The sequence below is a fragment of the Botrytis byssoidea genome, assembly GCF_014898295.1.
Source record: "Botrytis byssoidea strain MUCL 94 chromosome Unknown BBYS_021, whole genome shotgun sequence".
NCBI classification, from domain to species: domain Eukaryota; kingdom Fungi; phylum Ascomycota; class Leotiomycetes; order Helotiales; family Sclerotiniaceae; genus Botrytis; species Botrytis byssoidea.
The window spans coordinates 662,859-683,373 of NW_024065862.1; the positions used below are offsets into that span (position 1 = coordinate 662,859).

The window sequence follows — 20,515 nt, forward strand, 5'->3', positions numbered from 1 at the left end:
TTGAAAGGAGATGTTATGAATGAGTGGATCGATGGGTGGATGGGATCTGAGCAAATTTGTGGTTTTGGTTTTTCTTGTGATGCTGGCGGATATTTTTAAGCAATGCATATTGAAAGGATGGGATATTTTTTGTACCTGTTATTGAAAGAGGAGTTGCGGGCGTGGAAACATTATTGTGGTTTGATGCATTTAAGGGAGTGTGGAGGGAATGTACCTTTGAAGAGAAGTGTGGATCGGATCCATTGGGATGGAGCAAGAAATGGAGGTACTCGGATATCGGAAAGGGGAGAGAGGACGGGCGAACATGGAGAAGGTTGTGAATACTACTTCTTAAGCTGAGAATCTGCTTAATATATATAATCATGGACATTGGGTTGGGGTATGCGGAGAGGGAGATGCGAGGATGCGATGTCGGTTAGTAGGACAGGATGAGATGAGATACCTAGAGATGAGAAGAGAAGAGACGAAATGATATGAATAAGATGAATATACGAGATGAGATGACTTTTGTTTGTATTTGTACAGTATTGTAGTCTAGTATATGATGTATGAATATGAAAGACTAGAAAATCTAAGCTTTCCTCATTTGTGTGGGTGTATGATAGACCGATGGCTTTCCCATTCCAATATAAAGAAAGATAATGACCCTTAAGTCTACCTTTTGTAACTAGGTATTTGCATGTTCTCTCAATTGATCATGCTTGATCAAGGCCTCCAACTTCCCTGCCCTATCGCTTATCGAAATTGGAAGCCCCTGTTGTCAAGCATCAACTCGGGAAACCTTTCGAGTTTCTATTTGATAAAAGTTACAGTGTACTTTACACTCACATTCTATTGTCATAAGGGCTCATAATCTGTGCCCCTTTCTTCATGTTTCTTTCTTATGTTGTGGTGAAATTATGGGTTGGGGTTCACTAGCTGGATCACTCAAGTTCAAAAAATGGGAACTGATGTGTCTATGCCCAGGATGTCTGATGGTCTGGACTATTGGATAAGCGATCTATTTCAGAGGACAATACAGATCGTTTCATTTTCGCTTCAGAACAAAGAGGAAGAATTATAAAGAATGGAGTAAGGAGTGGTCTGAGTATTTGATGAGAATACTTGAAGGAGATGAAAAAAGTATAAAGAAACTATTGGAACATTGGAACGAGAAGGAGTTTGCTCAAGCATATGTGGGTATCGGAAAGTTATACCATCGATCTAAGGAGGGGAGTGAAGGTATAAATTTTGCTGAGAAGGCGAGGAAGGTTCGGAATGGCAGAAATGGAAAGCGGGCGAGAGTGGAAGAAGAGGAAGAGGAAGAGGAAGAGGAAGAGAGAACGGGAGATGAAGTTGGAGACGGTGGCAGCGGCCCAGGGTATCCAATAGCCCGGTCTGTAGTATAATAAACTTGAGGTTTGAATGTCTGGAAGTGATTCATTATTGGACTGTATTCCAGACTATTGGATAGCCATGATGAGGCAGATCAAGACAATATAGTCATGGGAAAGAACAAGACTACATGATTCATAAAAGCTGTAAGAATAGGCTGAATTTTGTCGATGTGGCTTTGGACTGTCGATTCAGAGCAAATACCTTTGGCCGTTCCGTTCTTTCTATGATGGGGCTGTGCAATGGGGTTACAGCTGTTATATAAGGCCTCTCATTGAGTTTACGTGTACAGACGAAGTCTCTGCTCCTACCACAGCCTCCATATATGCATCGATTTGGTAGTTCAGCATAAACAAATGCACCATTTCAAAAAGCTTACCACCATCGACGGGCAGTGCTAAGATTCCATTGCTTGAAACTCATGTAAATGGAATATACTCTTAAGTATTTTTCCAATCTACAGCTTGCTGGGAAGATGTCATGGCGAATAGATTGTAGCTGGCTTTGCAATAGCAAGCTCTCCACGAGCCAGTCACTTGACTGCCAACTTTTCGTATTGGAAAAAGGTAGGACTTGAAAATAAAACATTTGGTGTTTGAAATCGTATTTAGATGTACTTCGAAGGATTTTATAATCTTAGGCGTCCACGATTTTTAGGCGATAGAGACTATAATTTTTGGCAACATAGGCCGAACCGAGTGCGACTTTACTAGCTCCGAAAAGCTGTGTTGTTAAGAAAGGTGATCTAGCGAACATACAGGTATCACTATATTGATGAGTTACAAAATTTAGAAACTTGTATATCTATCATTATGTTATATCTATCAGATAGACTAGTATACATTTACGATCAAGAATCAACACTTATCCGCTAGCCCAATAGAAATATAAAATCATTCCGGAGCTTTGCGTCCAACGACACACTGGAACGGTGTGTCTACAGCAACTCCATTTGCACTTTCTCTCTCCAAGTCCTCAACAAATTCCATCCCGATACCGGAACCTTTCGTGTTGTAACTATCAATCATTGCTATGAAATCTGCAGTGGCTGCCATAGAGCTCTGTGACCAAAGAGGACGAAGGTGAATAGGCCAAGCATAATCAGTACGGGACACATCTGTAAGGCCTTCTCTTTCGAAAAGAGATTTGAGACCCTCAACCCAACTAATTCAAGTTAGCATCTAGGAATCGCTTTCATCTACTAATCCGGGGAATTTTCTCAGCCATACTGGCTGTCTGGCTTGGGTTTGTGGAAGGTGTTCGCAAGTCGCTCTGATGCTGTAGTTTCTGCACCTTCGTGTGTCACGACGACATTTGCTGATAGAGGCAGGCTCCAGCCATTGTAGGTAGCCGTCAGGCTCTACAGATACATATGTATTAGATATGGCTTGACGCATGTTCTAAAATAATTTCAACTTACTGACTAGGGATAGCAGCTTTTGCAGCAACGGCTTCGCATCAGGATCATTGACTATACATAGCCAAAACCGAGCGTTGACAATGTCGTACTGCTCCAGAAACTCGGCTGGGTAGTCTTCAAATCCATCGTGAACATACAGGTGTACATTCTTTGGTCGGAATCCCAGTGCGGGGTATTGGGCATCAGAAATATCGAATCCGTCGATGCGTACAGTCTCGGGGAGCTTGCTGGCCAGATCACAGGCCCAAATCCTCGATACCAATTTCGTTAGCAGACACAGCTCAAGTCTTGCACAGCTTGGTTGTTTACCCAGTACCTGTAGCCACATCTGCGATTCGCAGATTTGTCTGATTCGTCGGGATACTTGGGTGCACGAGGTATCCACAGACTTCTTTGATCAAAAAGTGGTTATAATTCAAGCTGCAATTATCCATTAGCTTCATCAACTCAGTGCCACCAAAGGGGAAATCTCACCGCATAGAAGATTTATAATCCCTTTCGAATATATAGTCCCGTTGCTCTGCTTTCGTGGACATCTTTGTGTCGGCATGAAAATACTCACCAAGGTAACTGAAGGAAAAATAAGAAATGGGATTGCTACAAAGCTTTTCAGAGGGAAACCTCTATTACAAGTAAAGCAAATCATTAGATAAAGCTATGCCCGGCTGAACTCATTTGCGGAGTAGTGCATGCGTAGTCAGGGAAGTGATATACGGAAAATGTAACCCTCCACCTCCTCACGGGCTAATCGTTACCGAGAATTAATTGCACACCAATATTATGATATTCCTACTTCTTTAGAGTGTCATCGGTGACAATTATATGTCCTACACCTAGGAAAGAGATCATGCATTGATATTACAAATCGAGCGAGCTAAATATTGGAAAATGATCAGCATGATTTGCACCTTGCGATGAATATAAACCTTTCTAATTACCTAGACATGAATTTCACAATCGGTAATAATTTAATCTCTACCGCTTTCATTGCCTCCATTATTATCCCCCTCGCTTTTCAACGCATATTATCTGCTAGTTTCAAGCGCCATACTTCAGCTATTTCTGTCTATTTCATCATTTCTGTTCTTGATTCGCTTGTCTGAGAAGATACTCTCAAGAACTTCAAACTTCCACAATGCAAACAAAAGCGGTTTCCCTGTTTATAAATCTCCGTGTGAGAACCTTCTTCTTTATGGATCCTGGCAGTATTCTTACAGCTTTACAGGATACACACAGCTGATGCCTGGGTGGCTAGCAGCTATTCTAAGCTTGTTCCGGTATTGAGATGTTTGCCTCCGTTATGGATAAGAGACTGGTTCCCATAGATGCTTTTCTCAATCCATTAAGCGTACCTGGCTTATGCTGTGCTAGTATAAGCAGAATTTTCCATGTTTGGCATGTCAGATATACTCCATTTAAAGACCTAAACACTGATAAAATCATGCTCTCTTCACCAAGCGGAGACATGCTCTGGACTGCCGATCCTGAATTGATCAACCCAATATCAAGCCAGGCAGCTGGGTCCGTAAAGCCAGTGAAGCTTTTTGGCTTCTTTGGCATATATGGACCAAATATGCAGACGACTATAAACGATGACGGGAAATTGCTTCGCAAAATGATAGCTCCTCCTATTGGGTCTCACTCCAACACCAAGATGTGGCAAGCTTCACTTTTTGAGACGAAAAAGTTTACTGATTTGCTGATCCAAAAGAGTTCCAAGGTTACTCTTATGAAAGATTGCTTGTTCGAATTGACTCTACACTGTGTTATACAGTCCCTCTTTGATCCAGAGTGGACTTCTGAATATTTCAAGGAAGGTTCTACTGGCAGTAAACAAGTTGAGAGGACTGGATTCGTCGAAGCTATGTTCACCACTATCGACAAGATGGGAATCCCAGATAACATACCAAGCAAAATTCGAGGCAAGTCACCCTAAAACATACGTACTCTCTTCCTTTCAACTTCATCTGAAGCTGACCCATGGGCCTTCTAACCCTATTGTCTTTTGAAACCATTCGAGAAGCCGACAGAGTATATCGTGATTTGAAAAGTCACACTGAAGATGTGTGCAAAGAAGCATTCATAAAGCCCAAGCAACACTCAATCATCATAAACATAACAATTATGAGTAAGTTCATTGCTCATTGAACTTAGTCTCTACGTATATATAGCTGACAATTATCTATTAGATACTTTGGTCTCTAGGACTATGCAAAATTCTGCCAAGTAAAACGGAAAGGTCATGTTGGAAGAATCCTTAATCATTAATGTATTCTTATTCCTTCTTTCTGGATATGGAACTGTGTGGACATAGGCTTAAGCCAAAGGCTTTTGTAGTCCGTTTAAGCGAAAGCGAAGGCTAGCCCTTTCAATAGCCCTTATATAAGGTTTATGTCCTTCATAGTTAGCTAGCAGATTAGAGTGAATACATATTGAAAACTAGACCCTACATTTAGGTTCCAGTCTTCTGTATTCTCCTCAAACCAAGAGGAACTTATTGGAGAAAAGGAAAGAAGGCAATGAATTTGAAACCCGAGAATATAAGTGAGCAAGCGAGCTATAGGAAATGCCTCAAAGCTTGCAGCTAATCAGAGAACTTCTGATCCATTGAGTTTCATATGTGAGGACGTTGAGTCGAAATACTCAAAGTAACAACAAAGTATTCTAAACCTTTTAATATCAATAATAAATTATATTATATTTATATCTCAAAGTTTAAAAAGTAAAACAATCTAACTACTTATACGTATAAAAACCTTACAACTATACATAACTCTGAGCCTATATTAATAAATTTAACTAAAAAAAATTAATAATTTGAAACATTATATATAATCTTTATCAAATAATAAAGTGATGTAATATAATAATACATAATTTGATAAATGTTTAAAGTTCTTCACTCATTAAATGAAAGATATGTCTATTATTATGCTTCAGTGTCTTGGAGTACTTACCGAAGTTTTTATCATTTAGGTTTATTGTACTTGAGTATATCATTTTAGATCATGATCGTAATTGAGTACTTAACTTACTGGAAAAATTTGGAATACCTACCGAGGTATTCCCTCTCAATCTCATATTTCTCGCTCATACATAGGTAAGCTTAGACCATAGCTAATAAGTGTTTGGATTTTCTTCCTTTCGCCAATTCTTCCCCCATTATACTCCGTACTTTTCCCCTCACTATTTTCCCACCAGCTTCTTCCCCTACCATATTCTTCCCGATCGTATTCTTCCCCCACTGTACATTCCCACATCATTCCCTTATTCTATTATATCACAGTTTTCAGAATCTCAGGTTGAAATATCCAAACTTCTTCTTTCCAATGAAAACTTCAAGCAGTGAGTACTCACCGCAGCTCATGTAACAAACGTAGAAATTCGCAACCTTACAAATGTCCATATAGATACGTGAGTTACAACCTAGAGAACTGATTATCCCTCGACACTTAGGGATCGGACTTATTATGAGACTTGAACTTTTCATAATACATATCGCAATAATAGACTTGTATTGCAGCCGAGGGAGCACCGTAAGCGCGTTAACATGACTACCAACTCAATGACATACTATATACTTAGCGAAATATATACCTGAACAAAAACTACTTAACATTCGGGGTACCTACCGTAACTCCAAATATATCTTAATTACTTGGGAAGAAAATTAAAACTAGAGTGTGCATACATTTTGGTGAGTTAGTATATCGGATTTATTACTGTATTTACTGCCATTCGATCTGCTCAAGTTTTGGCAATATTATTGTGAGCAAACGGGATGGCTTATTGGAGTACCTACCGAGGATTGTCATTTGGTTCAGTTGAATGTTGTTCTAGTCACTTTTGTATCGAAAATTCCATATTGTGTTTAAGATATCCATATGTTTTAGGGAGGTATTTATGTAGGTAATCAAATCTCCTTCAAGATATCTAGATCGATAGTTTACTCACTCACTATCTAGCAGATATACTCACTACAATCTTGTTTTTCATTCACGGAATAGTTAAATGAAGAGACCTACGGTAAGCACTCCAATCTCAGAGTAACCTCGCATAATACATTTGATACTGGATATATCCAATATCTACTTCCAGCTAATCTTGGAAGTACTAGCTAGGTATCCCCTTCTAGCCTGCAGATATTTGCATTTAATCAAGATATTCGATCTTTGGTAAGCACTCCACTTCAGACAATCATTGCCTTCTACCCATTCTTAGTCTAATCATCGGTTTTCCTTCTACCTAGGCATATGGTTCTTTTCGTATGGTCATCAACCACTTTGTAAAATCTTACTTTCCTAAATTCTGGCCACACAAGCACATGTTTGAAATATGCTTCGAGATTGATCCTTCGGTAGGTACTCCATCCAGTCAATGTTGCTATTCCACCTAGAACAAACGCATTCTTTTTAAGCTTCTACACAAATATACTCATTAGAATCTTGACTTTTAATTTACAAAACAACAATAATAGGTGCATAGATATCACTGCTCCCTTTGATTCAGGGTTTCAGCCTTTGCTTCATAACTGACAGATACCGAAACGCCATGCATTGTTTTTGCTTTTAACATGTTCTAGTTGAAGCTTTTGTATTATATATGAAGTTCTCTCTTTATTATCGAGAAATTTCTGGTGGTTACTTGACTTTAATCATTCGTTTTCAAGTCAATCAGCTGTAGAAAGACTGCTGGTCCTATGTATTCAGCTGCAATGTTTGCAGATGATCTCACATTTCCAATCTGTTTAACTGTTGTATCCACAGCAAGTCTATTATTCTATCAGCCTGCTGGCTTACTGCAGAAAAAGCGATTACACTGCTCCAGTTTGATCAGGGTTGTTTCACTTTTTCACTTTCAATAATAATTCATAAGTCTGCTGGAATCCAATCTGAACGATTCAAACGAGTCAAACGATTCAAACGATTCAAACGATTCAAACGATTCAAACGATTCAAACGATTCAAACGATTCAAACGATTCAAACGATTCAAACGATTCAAACGATTCAAACGATTCAAACGATTCAAACGATTCAAACGATTCAAACGATTCAAACGATTCAAAAGGTTCAAAAGCTTAGACAATATACATAAAGTTCAAAAACTATTCTGAGTTGAAACCCCCATAGAAAATGTCATAGTCTCTACAAAATCAGAAATAAAGCTTGATATGATGTTTATTACTTCAGCGTATTCCTCCTCCTAACAATACTCATAAGGGGGAAATCCTCATTACACTTGATATCACCAATAACTTCTGGAATTTTGAATTTTAGTTCTCATGTGTTTCTACTCACTTATAATACCACAACTGAGATTTCATAACCGAATGATATTAGAAACTTTGGAACCGGTTGAAGAAGGGTATTATGATTACTACTACTGTGCCTATTCCGATCGTCAATCCATAAGTTTCAGAGTTCCCCCTCCCAGCATGATGTATAAAGCTCTAACCATCCACACTGCGAAGCACATATCCTATAACTACTTTCTTGTTCTTTCTATTCTAGTTCAACCTTTTCAGTTCAACCACTATTATTGACTACGCTCTCGTTTGATTTCCTCTTCAGCCTTTGACCTCGTTCTCGTAGGAATATGCAGCGTGCTAGCTTCTATTGAATCAAGAAAAGACTAATGACGAGAAAAACACCTGAAATAGACATATATACATGATCCACACAGTTCTCAAGCTGCTCCAGAATAACAACCGAGTTCCATACTGCTTAGCCGGAGAAAAAGTTTTGATTACTTCCATATTCTCAACCCCAGATCCGCTGGTGAGTTTGGCAGCGATAGCAGGCCCGAAAGCTGCGGGTAGTGCAGGATGTTGTTTTTGTTTGTAATTCGTTTTGGAAAACCGTACATCTTAGAGTTGCACTCTTATGAGCCTCGAGATAACGGCAGAGTATTGTTGGCCTCTTGATAGAAGACAAATTGAGTCACACTAGTGGCTCAAGACTTAGAGGGTAAAGTGATCTAGTTACTCATACTCAAGTGGGACCCCACGACAGTGTCTACCTAGTAGCTCTCAGTCCACACTGGTGGGCCTAAACAAATTCTGCTTCATAGTTCAAAATCCCAACCACGTCCTTCATCAAATGACAAGGTGGTGTGGTGTAATGGTAGCACGTGGTGTTGTGGTTTCTCCTCTCAGGGTCTTCACGAAGTCGAGTCGTTACGGACTCATACATCCCGCTTCAATCTGGGTTCGATTCCCAGCACCGCCAATAGATTCATATTTTGCTCTTTTTGACCTCTTTTTGAGGATGTTGTGAAGTTTTTTTGTGGATGTAGTGAAGATTTTGAAGAGAACAATTTCGGTCACGTGAACCATTTTTTTTTTGAGTGGGGTGCAGAATTTTGGTGGGGGTACCAAATAATTGTTAGGTAATTCCGAGAAAAGGATCATCCACTTGATTTGGTACTAAGGAGAAAAGGGTAGAAAACTAGAATATGGAACACGGAATAGAGGGCGAGAATTGGCGCAGTTCATGAACTACAAATAAACTTTCAATGGTGATGATTGGGGTCGAATATTCCAAGAAAGGTATGCTCGTTGCTCACTGATCCATGTAGCTTACCGACTTCTTAACAAGACTAGACAAAGAGATTTGTAAATTACAAGCTCAAAAGCATTCATTATGTATTTCACACCACTTTCACCATGAACGCGAATACGTCCTCAAATAGACGCGCTGACTTTGACAGCTGGTCCTGAAGCGAAATTCGTGAATTTCGAGTCAGTCATCATTCGGGTCCCTCCATATTTGTTGTCGGTCCAAATTGATCAGGTATTGATTGTCATTCACGACTATTACCAACGGACCGAAAGATCAGTGAGCGCTGAGGAAGAAAGAAAGATGCAAGACAAAAAAATGAAAGACAGCATGAGTGGTGGGGCTGGCCAAGTATAGCTCCACTAACTCAATGGAGCTGGAGCTTGAGCTCGGGCTTGGGCTAGGGCTACGACTCTAGGTGACCCAGAAAATGTAATGCCGATATTATGACATAACTATAAGACATTTGAATATTCCCAGATTATTCATTGATTGAATCTTGGATGAAGGTACAGACAGCTGTTATGATGTATGGTCTAAAAGGTCAGATCAATTCATGAACAGAGAGGAGGTCAAATTCTGGAATTGGAAGTGACGCAAGACTGGCGGAGAAACAGAGAGTGCACTCGATTGAAATTTTTGCTCGAGCTCAGTTGCGCTGGCAATTTTTTTTTTAAAATTTGCATTGTCTCCACTGCTCACGACGATTGAAATTTTCGCGACCGAGCAACTGTAAAACATTGGAATGCGAACGAAATGGAGATTTGAACTACCACATCACTTTTTGCTTCATTGCGCTCCATCAATCGCTTTGAAGTTTGAACAACGAATAGGCGGTGTATTGAGATCTCGAAGTAAGAATCTATTAGTCAGATTCTAATGCGGACCAGACTTGTTTAGGATCCAATTGTGTTTATTGTCGAAAAGACAGAAACTGTTGTAGGAGAATAACTTTGCGCTTGAAAAGTTTCGTGTACAGATAGACACAGAGAAAGTGAAGTGGTAGGATATTCTATTTGGTGGGACCGTAGGATCGATCCTATTTTGGCGGCGGGGTCATGATATTGTGGAATTGTGGAATTGTGAAATTGTGACATTGTGAAATTGGGAATTGTATATTCGCATCGCCCTACTTCATACATGGATATGAAGATCACGTCTGGACTGCCACCCGAGCTGAGATGTCTCGGGGACCCTTTCCTTCGGTTCCTTGCCGCAACGTTATCGTTATCTGGATGTGGACGGATAAATGGATCTTGGATGGATATCAGTTCACTCGATCCGATGAGGCTGTACCCTTTCTCCGGAAGGGGTGTTTAATATCGTGGGAAAATGATTGGAAACTGGAGGGGCAGGAAGAAAGCTTCTAGCTTGCAAAAATCAATACTCCGGATTGAAAATTAAGAGAATGGCTCGATGGAAAGGGTAGGTCGAAGACGATAGGAAAAATAATCATGAGCTGATCCTTGTTCACCTGAAGGATTGGTTCTAGTTGAATGGTTCGTTGAATTACCGAAGGAGATGAAATTAAGTTTTTTTAAAGTTTTTACCAGCCACGGGAATGAAGAATGGTGGTGAAAGAGGAGATGGCCGAACGACGACAGGATTTACCTAGGCACGAGGCACGAGGCACGTTTTTCAATAGAATCATCAAGTGTCAATCAAGTATTAAGTATTCAATAGCGCGAAAACTTTGTGATATCTACCAGGTACCTAGTAGTCAGCTTCATGGCTCAAAGTACGGAAAGCATCTAATACCTACTAGGTAGGTAATGCAACGAGAGGTCCAAGAGGTTTGTGTGATACAATTAGTTGATTTGGAGGAAATGAAGGAGGTCGAGAGGAAATTGAAGTTGCGGATAATATTGAAATCAATACCGACCCAGGCAGTGAAAGAATTGATTTCATCACACAAATACCTACCTACTCCGTTGACCTAGGTATCCTCTCCTCTGTGTTTCCTGAAAATCCCATATTCTCTATTGCATCGCCGAATATTTCCTGTTAGATTTCACCTACATGAATAAACCTCCTAGAAGCTTCCATCGATATCGATATCGACATCAGCAATGAACATCGATATCAAATATTTTCATCTCGACCTCCTTCAGCTCAACATGGACATTCGAACCACTTAATTCAATGAGCCAGGATTCATCCTTGATTTCGTGGGGAACTTGTATTCTTTTCGTTGGTCAAAGCCGGTATAGTGGCCTAATAATATTGAGTCGCCGTGACCTTCCTTTCCCTGCTTTAGTGGTGTCTCGAGTCTCGACTTTTGTAGTAATTGCGAAAGATAGGAAGTGCAGATCATCCCCGGTTGGTATCCCAGCCTCTCTGTGGACCCTGAAATAAGATTTGACCTGGGTAGTCAAGCTTGGATATTAATGAAAAGATGGAAAGTTTGGAGGGAAGATCTTACTCTCGATAATGGATAGACGTCACGACTCACGGCTCACGATATTATTGCGAAGTGTTCGATAACAATTGAGTTTGTTTTTTCGATACGATTGATTTGTTTATGAACCTGAATTGAACCCCCATGACAAATTGATGGAAATGGGAGGAGAGAAATGTAATGTACAGAGTATCACCAAGTAAACGAAACATATTCCCACTTTTCTGTGCCAGCGAAGCATGAAAACACTGTTAGGAAACTTGGTTTTGGATGATGGTGACTAGGTCAATCGTCACAGTGATTTGCACTCTTTTTTGTACCGCGTACGCATATCGCTGGAACAGAGCAGCATCTGTGTAACAATGAATTGTAGGATAATTAGCTCAAGAATGCAAAAGTATACCTACCTGCTACCTACCTGCTACCTACCTAATTACCTAGATAGAATGTGAGTGAATGATCAAGAAAGCATGAAATTAAACATGGAAGATCTGGGGATGGGAGAGAAGGTAAAGTGACCCGTATCGTATCGTATGGCATAGCATGGTTGGTATAGCATGGCATGACATGACATGAGAAACATACATTTGATTGTCCATGCAGTATCACCAATATCAACCATATCCATATCACCCATCCATCCATATCATTGACATCAGCCACACTGTCCGTGATGTCAGAACCTTGGAGAGAACTAGATGAATGCGCCACGACACGCCACAATCTGCTTTCGACCTTACTTGCATGCCTCTCTACCTCTAAAAACCAACCTTGGATTTTCTTTTTCCCTCCTCTTCCTTGTCGATAAATGCGGAGAAATTTACCAACGATTTCTTGGAACTCGACATGTACCCAATGCCCACGCATTAGCATCTGCAAGCGAGTGAAAGTTGGACAACATCTCCTCCCCAAATCCCGTCTTTGGTGTGCCTACAAGGAAAATCATGTTTCCAGCCATCTTATATCGACTTCGTGGCTGGTATCCTCCACTTCTAATGATACTACTGGTCCTCTACCATGAATGAAGTAAAGATGCATCAACTAGTACAATCAAAACGGTAACGTACATTTGAGAGTTCACAAATCGGTGAGAGTTTCCAAGCTTTGGGAAAAAGACATGGCCAGCGTAGAGGGACTTGTTGGCAAAATGACCCTCACAAAGTATGATTTTTTATTCATGGCGGAATATTCAGATGAAATGGTATAGTGGATGAACAAATCATTCCCAAAAGGGTAACAAATGTATGGGTTTGAATTTGCAAATATGGAATCATCGGTATACTTGAGTTGAAATGATGGAAATTAGATGATGGTTAGTTATACAGCTTCAATTGGTAATTAGTTTTGATTAGTCTTGATATACCTATCCAAACCGTCTACTCTGGACCCAGGGATTTTGTCAAAGCGAATAGGTGAATAAGCACCTTTATCCAGCAGAGTCTAACTACAACTACAACGAGACTAGATTGACCGGACTAACTCGATCATGAATTAGTCAATTGGTTGGTTGAGGGAGCTAATAATTTTGCCCAGCTTCTAACAGACTGATGGCAAATTGGGTACCTTACCTTAGCTTCATGTTCATTGGATCTGGATGTCCCTTTCGTCACTCTTTCCCATCTAAGCTAATTTCTCAACCCAAGCAAGAAAGGAAAGGAAAGGAAAGGAAAATAATAATAATCAAGCTTCACTCAATCATGATAGTCAAGGCTCAATATTCACTCTGACTTCACTTCGCTTTTCCATGGTCCTTCCCCGTCTGTGGAAATTTATAATAAGATTCACTTCCACCCCCCCAACCCAAACTTACTTTCAAACCAGTTCACTTCTCTATAAACAAAGAAAAAACCTTCTTCCATCTACCCATCCACCTTTGTCACACCTTTCCACATCCATCTTCATAAGTAAAGATAAATAACTTCTAATCACCATCTCAATCCATCAAATCTTTTCGAAAGACCAACTCTCTTCAATCTCAAAGATTCTACAATACCAATTTACGAAGTATACTTCCTCAACCCACGATAATCAATATGAAGTCCTCAGTTATCCTCGCCATCAGCGCTTTCGCAGCTGCTTCTGTCGCTCAAACCCTCACCGATCTTCCATCATGTGGTGTAAGTATTTAATTCTGGTTCCGATATGCTGATGTCGTCGCCGTCAAATTGCATACGCTCTGTGCAACTTGATCGCGACGTTTTGCTCTTCCATGTCCAATGACTAATCTTATATCTATAGCAAACCTGTATCAGCAACATGCTCGCCCAAGCTCAAGCTCTTGGATGCTCTGCCCCTGATGCTGCCTGTCTTTGCACCAAGCCAGACTTTGCCTACGGTATCCGTGATTGCTCCAACGCCGCATGTGGTACTGAAGCTGCTGTTTCCGTTATCGCCTACGGCCAAAACTACTGCGCAGGTATGATATTTCTGATGCCGGGTTTCAATTTGACCTTTTCCTAACACTCAATAGCTGTCTCTACCACTGGTTCCGCCGAGTCATCCACCTTGGCTACTTCTACCGCCTCTGCTTCCGGAAGTGGTTCAGCTGAATCATCTGTAAGTTTTATTCTTTCTTTCTTTCTATCGCATGATGTCAACTTCTATTTGTGGGGTTCTTGGTGGTTCTTCCCCGATTATTTCCAACGACAAAGGAGATTGGGCGTCCAGGAACAGATTAATTTCAACAATGATATCATTGTTAAGTGAATTTGAATATTTACTAACCAAATTCAATAGGCTGCTGCCAGCTCTTCCGCCATCACCACCTCTGCTCTCCTGGCAACAGTTACCTCTGGATCTGAGACCATCACTACCACCATTGGTTCTACTACAATTTACGGTGCCGGCGGTATTGCTGTTGTATCCTCTACTCCAATCTCTACCGAAGCTGTTGTCTCCACCATTACCAGTGACGATTCTACCTTCGAGTCTACTGTTGGATCTTCCACCATTTACAGCACTCCAAGCCCAACTGACAGCGGTATCTCCTCTGCCATCACCACCTCTGCTATCGTCTCCACCGTCACTAGCGATTCCTCCACTTTTGAGACCACTGTAGGATCCACCACCATCTCTGGTATTGGAGCTGTTGCCAGCGTTTCCTCCGAGGCTGCTTCCTCCGCTTCCGCTATCTCCTCCAGCGCCTCATCTGCCATCTCTTCTATTCAATCCTCTGCCTCATCTGCCGCCTCTAGCTTGGCTTCAGGTGCTTCCAGCGCAGTTTCATCTGCCACCAGCAGAGCCACTTCCGCCACCTCTGCTGCTGGTAGCGCTGCAGCATCCGCAACCTCATCCGCCATGGGTTCCCTTCCAACTGGTGCTACTGGTTTGATGGCCGCTGCTGGTCTCGCCGCTCTTTTCTTGTAAACAACTTCATGATGTCCGTTTCCTTATCTTATTGATACGGCAATGCTTCTGAAGGTGAATATAACGGAATTTGAGTGTAGTTGGACTCGCAACGATACCCTTCTCCTTTTTCGATTCTTGATTATACTATTTTACAATTTCTTTCTTTAACTTTTGACGACTCACGATGGATGGTATGGGGGCATTTGATGATAGGTATGGATGGGATTTCTGGTCATACATATCATATGAAGCTATGCACATGACGCCATAGACATGGTAATAACAATTGGGGTAATCCGTGGATGTTAATGGAAATTTAATGGTGGATAAATGAGATCATGGCATGGCATGGCGTGGGTGGGAGGCAAATGGTACACATTCTGCTTTCAAGCATGAATGACGGTACGAATTATGAACTGTAATAAATAGTTTAAAAAATGAAGGTTAATACTATTAAAAGTTTTTATTGATACCTTTTTGTGATTTTGTGAAACCATCTTGTTGTGGAGTCGAATTATAATGAAGATGACGAATGAATGCCGAATTGATATGAGCAATTGTTATCTTTGCCAATGTTACTCATTTAGTAGACGTTCAAGTGCAGATGCTTGCGCTTGGCCTAGATTAGACGGATTGCAGTTTGCTCACTGGGCACGAAAAGAAGCGGAACTCGGCAGTGAAGGGAGAATTGTAAAGTTAGCAAAGGCACTTGGATGATAGTGCTTCGCACCGGGTATGCAGCTGACCGGCAGGCAGGAAATATTTCAACAGGCAGGAGGTTAAACTGGGCAATGATGCATGCTATGTGTTTTGCGTTATGCGTTCTGCGTTATGCGTTTTGCGGTGGATCATGAGTTGATTGGAAAGATTGGGAAGATTATGAGGAGGGGGAGGGGGAGATGGTATAGTGTTGTATTGTAAAGTGTAGTGTAGTTGGGTATAGTATAGTTGGATATAGATTAAGTGGGTTTGGGCTTAAGTTTGGGTTTAGGTTTGATTATATGCGTATGTGTATGTGTATATGTGTAAATGCTTGAGCTGTTGGTATGTATGTATTCCAGTATCTATATATCTACACATCACTTCTTTGTGAAAAATCTTCTAAGGTTACATATATCCGCCATTATGATTATGTACATGTATTTGTATCGATAGGTCAAATCAGATCCGATCAGCACGTCGAATTGGTAGTGGTGGTTTATTCGAAGTGGGTAGAATATAACGGTAAGAAATATAAAATAAATAGAATGGAAATGTAATATAATGTATGTATGCATGTATGTACATACCATGAAATCCGAATTTTTGAAATTGGAAGTCCAAGGGTAAAACGGAAAAGAGAAATGCGAAGAGGGGAGGTGAGGAGCTTGACGGAGAAACGATGATGGGAGATTTATATGGATTTATGAATGGGAGTGAGTGAGTAAGTGTAAATTTATACTCGTCTTTGTTGGGTATATAGGTAGTGTAGTATCTACATATATATTACAATACAAGCAAGCAAGTAATCACAAAAGAAAGAAAAGGAAGAAAGGACAGTTCAAAGAAAAGTTGCAAGAGAATGACTTGTAATCATTACCGAGATCAAGACAAAGATAAGTTGACAGCCGAGCAAGGAATTAACAGGGGGCTTCAGATGAAGGCCTCTGATGTTATTTTCTGGAAGCACGGAAGAGAGAGATCATGCATTTACCTCGAATGCACCGAGGAATTTGAGTTGTTATGTATGGGAAAACTTGGGGATTGAAAGAAGGGCAGGGTATGGGACTGAGAGAATAAAGGGAAGCGAGTTTGGTGAATAGGGGGGTATAAGAGGAAGAGTGTGATAAGTTAGAGATGGAAAAAGAGTGGAAACAGGGGAGCTGGGTAGCTGATTTCACATCTCACTCTTTCGAATCAACCTCGGGAGGTATCCCCAAAGTCAAAGATATGATTGCATCATATCTTCGCCACGTACCGAATGATTTATAAAAACATCATTGCAATGAACTATCTAGACTAAAGTACTAATTAACTTCCCATAATTGCACATGTTCCTGAAGACTAATTTCTTCCCCCCGTATCCTCAATTATTCATACAACATCGATATCGTACCTACATAATAACCATATTGTTTATCCATCCATCCATCCTGCCATTCCCGTGAAAAATGACAATCAATCAATAAATCAACGCCTTGTTACCCCTTTCCCCAAAAACCAAAAGCACCAAAGCGTGAGCTTTACTCATCTCTCATCTAACATACTCTATCCACTGCACATCATACATTCTTCTTTGTTGTCAATGCTGCCTATTTGTTTATTAGTATGTGAAATATTCGATGAGAAGAGAATAGAGAAAACTTACATTGCAACTTGGCATCAGCATAGATGTCATACTCTCTATCGGTGCTGTCCTTGCCTTGATCCTCATCTTGGGTCTTCTTCTCAACACTTGACTCAAGCAATTCTTCCTCCTTAGGAACTGCATCTGTAGGCTCAGTAGCGAGTGCTTTTGGACTATCACCCTCTTCTACATCAGCCTTGAAAGGAGTCTTAGCAACTGGAGTGTGAATTTCCTTGCTAGATGCAGGTGGAGGTGTAATGCTTGGTGTTGGTACATCCTTTGGTGCACCGATGGATTGTGCGGATTTACCAGCGTACATAGGTCTTGGGCCACCGCCGTTGATCGACGAAGCGCTAGAGACATAACCAGAAGTTGGTAAAGTGCGCTTCTTCAAGGTACGTTCACGAGCGACATTGGTGTCAGCTACAAGGAGAGCTTCTTGATCGACGGTGAATTGAATGGGTGCTGAAGCAGCCATAGTACGTAAATAGTACATTCCGGTCTTCAAGCCCAATTTCCAGCCAGCAAAGTGCATAGATGTGATCTTGCCCATTGTAGGATCCTTCATGTGAATGTTCATTGATTGAGATTGATCGATAAACGCACCACGATCAGCAGCCATTTGGACGATTGTTCGTTGAGAAATTTCCCAAACGGTCTTGTAAAGGGCCTTAATATCAGCTGGAATGTTGGGGATGTTTTGAATAGATCCACCATCAGCGATAATACGGTTCTTCATGTTGTCGGACCAGAGACCCATATCGACGAGGTCCTTGAGGAGCCATGGGTTGACGACTTGGAACTCTCCAGCAAGAACACGACGGGAATAGATGTTCGAAGTGTATGGCTCGAAACATTCATTGAAGCCAAGAATTTGGGAAGTACTGGCAGTTGGCATAGGTGCAACGAGAAGCGAGTTGCGAACTCCGTGTTGCTTGATGGATTGCTTCAAAGAATCCCAATCCCACAAGTCAGTAGGTGTAACACCCCACATGTCATATTGGAGTTCACCCTTGGAGACTGGGGAGCCTTGGTAAGTTTCGTATGGGCCAAGTTCCTTTGCAATCTCAACGGATGAGGTCAAGGCAGCGTGGTAGATGGTCTCGAAAATTTGAATGTTGAGATGCTTGGCTTCTGGAGAGTCAAATGGAAGACGAAGGGCCAAGAAAGCATCAGCAAGACCTTGAACACCAACAGCAATAGGTCGGTGACGGAAATTGCTTTTTCTAGCTTCTGGAACGGGATAGTAGTTGATATCAATGATCTTGTTTAAGTTTCTAACAACAACTTGAACAACCTCGTGGAGCTTCTGGAAATCATAAGTTCCCTCATTCATGTTGACAAAGGTTGGTAAAGCGATGGAAGCCAAGTTACAGCAAGCAACCTCATCCGGTGCAGAGTACTCGACAATCTCTGTGCACAAGTTGGAACTGCGAATAGTACCGAGGTTCTTTTGGTTGCTCTTCTTGTTGCATGCATCTTTGTAAAGCATGAAAGGGTTTCCGGTCTCGGTTTGAGCCTCAAGAATAGAGTACCAAAGCTTTTGTGCCTTGATAGTCTTGCGACCCTTGCCTGCCTTCTCATAACCTTCGTAGAGAGCCTCGAACTCCTCGCCATACACATCTGCCAAACCAGGGCACTCATTCGGGCACATCAAAGTCCACTCTCCGTTCTTTTCAACACGCTTCATGAACAGATCAGGAATCCACAAGGCATAGAAAAGATCGCGTGCACGAACTTCTTCCTTGCCGTGGTTTTTGCGCAGATCAAGAAACTCGAAAACGTCCGCATGCCATGGCTCAAGGTACACAGCAAATGCACCAGGGCGCTTGTTACCACCTTGGTCGACATATCTGGCAGTGTTGTTGAAAACTCGGAGCATAGGAACAATACCGTTGGAGTTTCCGTTGGTACCAGCGATGTATGCACCGGTAGCACGAATTCTGTGAATGTTAAGACCAATTCCACCAGCATTCTTTGAAATCATGGCACAGATCTTCAAAGTATCGTAGATACCATCAATACTGTCCTCCTTCATATCGATGAGGAAGCATGATGAAAGTTGTGCTTGTGGAGTACCTGCAGAGAAGAGTGTTGGTGAAGCGTGTGTAAAGTACTTGTTGGACATCAAGTTATAAGTTTCGATCGCACTTTCAATATCATCACCGTGAATACCAACGGCAACACGCATGATCATCTGTTGTGGACGCTCTGCAACTTTGCCATCAAGACGTAAGAGATATGATCGCTCGAGGGTCTTGAATCCGAAGTATTGGTAGTTGAAATCTCGGTCATAGACGATAGCAGAGTTGAGTTCCTCTTCATGTCTCATAACACACTCGTAAGTTTGCTTGCTAATCATAGGAGATGCTGTGCCATTTCTTGGGTTTGTATATTGGTATAAATCGCGAATAACGTGGGAAAATTGTTTCTTGGTTTGTTTGTGAAGGTTTGAAACTGCAATACGAGCAGCTAGAATGGCATAATCGGGATGGGTGACTGTCATATATGCAGCAGTTTCTGCGGCCTTTGGATGAAGTCAGCAGTATTCCTTGGAGCGAGAACCAGTCTCATTATGTTTTCCTGAGGGGGGGATCAACTTACGAGGTTGTCAAGCTCAATAGTATTGACACCTTGGTAGACACCAGAAATGACCTTTTGGGTAATGGCAGCAGCATCTATGTGATCAGGATCGAGACCATAACACAATCTCGACACACGAGCTGTGATTTTATCGAATTGAACGCGTTCCTTGCGTCCATCTAAAAGTAATGAGTACAGGCAATAAAAGGAACTTCTAATCAGTGTACATACCTCTCTTATAAACATACATGATGGCGACGGTTTTGTTCGTAGATTCCGTTGTAAATTTTGGAGGGGTTAATCAAACCGGACGGTGAAGAGAAAAGATGAGTGGAAAGCAAACCACTATTAAATTAGAAATAATAAAGAAACTTGATTACAGTCAAGCCTACAATCAATCAACCTTTGAATAGAAAAAGAGAGGATGTATTGTAGATTGAAATGTAGGCGGAGATCGTTCTTGAGGAAAAAACAAAGGAAGAGTTTATGAGAATGGATCCCAAGTGT

At 41.2% G+C, this 20,515-nt stretch overlaps 5 protein-coding genes across 5 annotated transcripts; 3 read left to right on the plus strand and 2 right to left on the minus strand.

Moving 5' to 3' along the window:
- Positions 1-1,094: 1,094 nt before the first annotated feature.
- On the plus strand, positions 1,095-1,508 carry EAE97_009374 (uncharacterized protein; the record flags this gene model as incomplete). Its single annotated transcript, XM_038879889.1, has 2 exons — positions 1,095-1,375; positions 1,442-1,508. 2 exons carry the CDS (start codon positions 1,095-1,097, stop codon positions 1,506-1,508), a joined length of 348 nt encoding a protein of 115 aa, XP_038729445.1.
- A 759-nt stretch (positions 1,509-2,267) lies between these two features.
- On the minus strand, positions 2,268-3,330 carry EAE97_009375 (uncharacterized protein; the record flags this gene model as incomplete). Its single annotated transcript, XM_038879890.1, has 5 exons — positions 2,268-2,538; positions 2,604-2,734; positions 2,799-3,045; positions 3,104-3,214; positions 3,269-3,330. 5 exons carry the CDS (start codon positions 3,328-3,330, stop codon positions 2,268-2,270), a joined length of 822 nt encoding a protein of 273 aa, XP_038729446.1.
- Positions 3,331-4,235: 905 nt separating this feature from the next.
- EAE97_009376 (uncharacterized protein) lies at positions 4,236-4,730 on the plus strand (the record flags this gene model as incomplete). Its single annotated transcript, XM_038879891.1, has 1 exon — positions 4,236-4,730. The coding sequence occupies one exon, from the start codon at positions 4,236-4,238 to the stop codon at positions 4,728-4,730; it is 495 nt and encodes a 164-aa protein (XP_038729447.1).
- A 9,054-nt stretch (positions 4,731-13,784) lies between these two features.
- On the plus strand, positions 13,785-15,117 carry EAE97_009377 (uncharacterized protein; the record flags this gene model as incomplete). Its single annotated transcript, XM_038879892.1, has 4 exons — positions 13,785-13,868; positions 13,990-14,167; positions 14,222-14,307; positions 14,488-15,117. 4 exons carry the CDS (start codon positions 13,785-13,787, stop codon positions 15,115-15,117), a joined length of 978 nt encoding a protein of 325 aa, XP_038729448.1.
- A 1,943-nt stretch (positions 15,118-17,060) lies between these two features.
- Positions 17,061-20,474, minus strand: EAE97_009378 (uncharacterized protein). The gene is made up of 4 exons (XM_038879893.1): positions 20,240-20,474; positions 20,030-20,187; positions 17,447-19,952; positions 17,061-17,390 (listed from the first exon to the last, which is right to left on the minus strand). Exons 1-4 carry the CDS (start codon positions 20,256-20,258, stop codon positions 17,347-17,349), a joined length of 2,727 nt encoding a protein of 908 aa, XP_038729449.1. The 5' UTR covers positions 20,259-20,474; the 3' UTR covers positions 17,061-17,346.
- Positions 20,475-20,515: the final 41 nt, after the last annotated feature.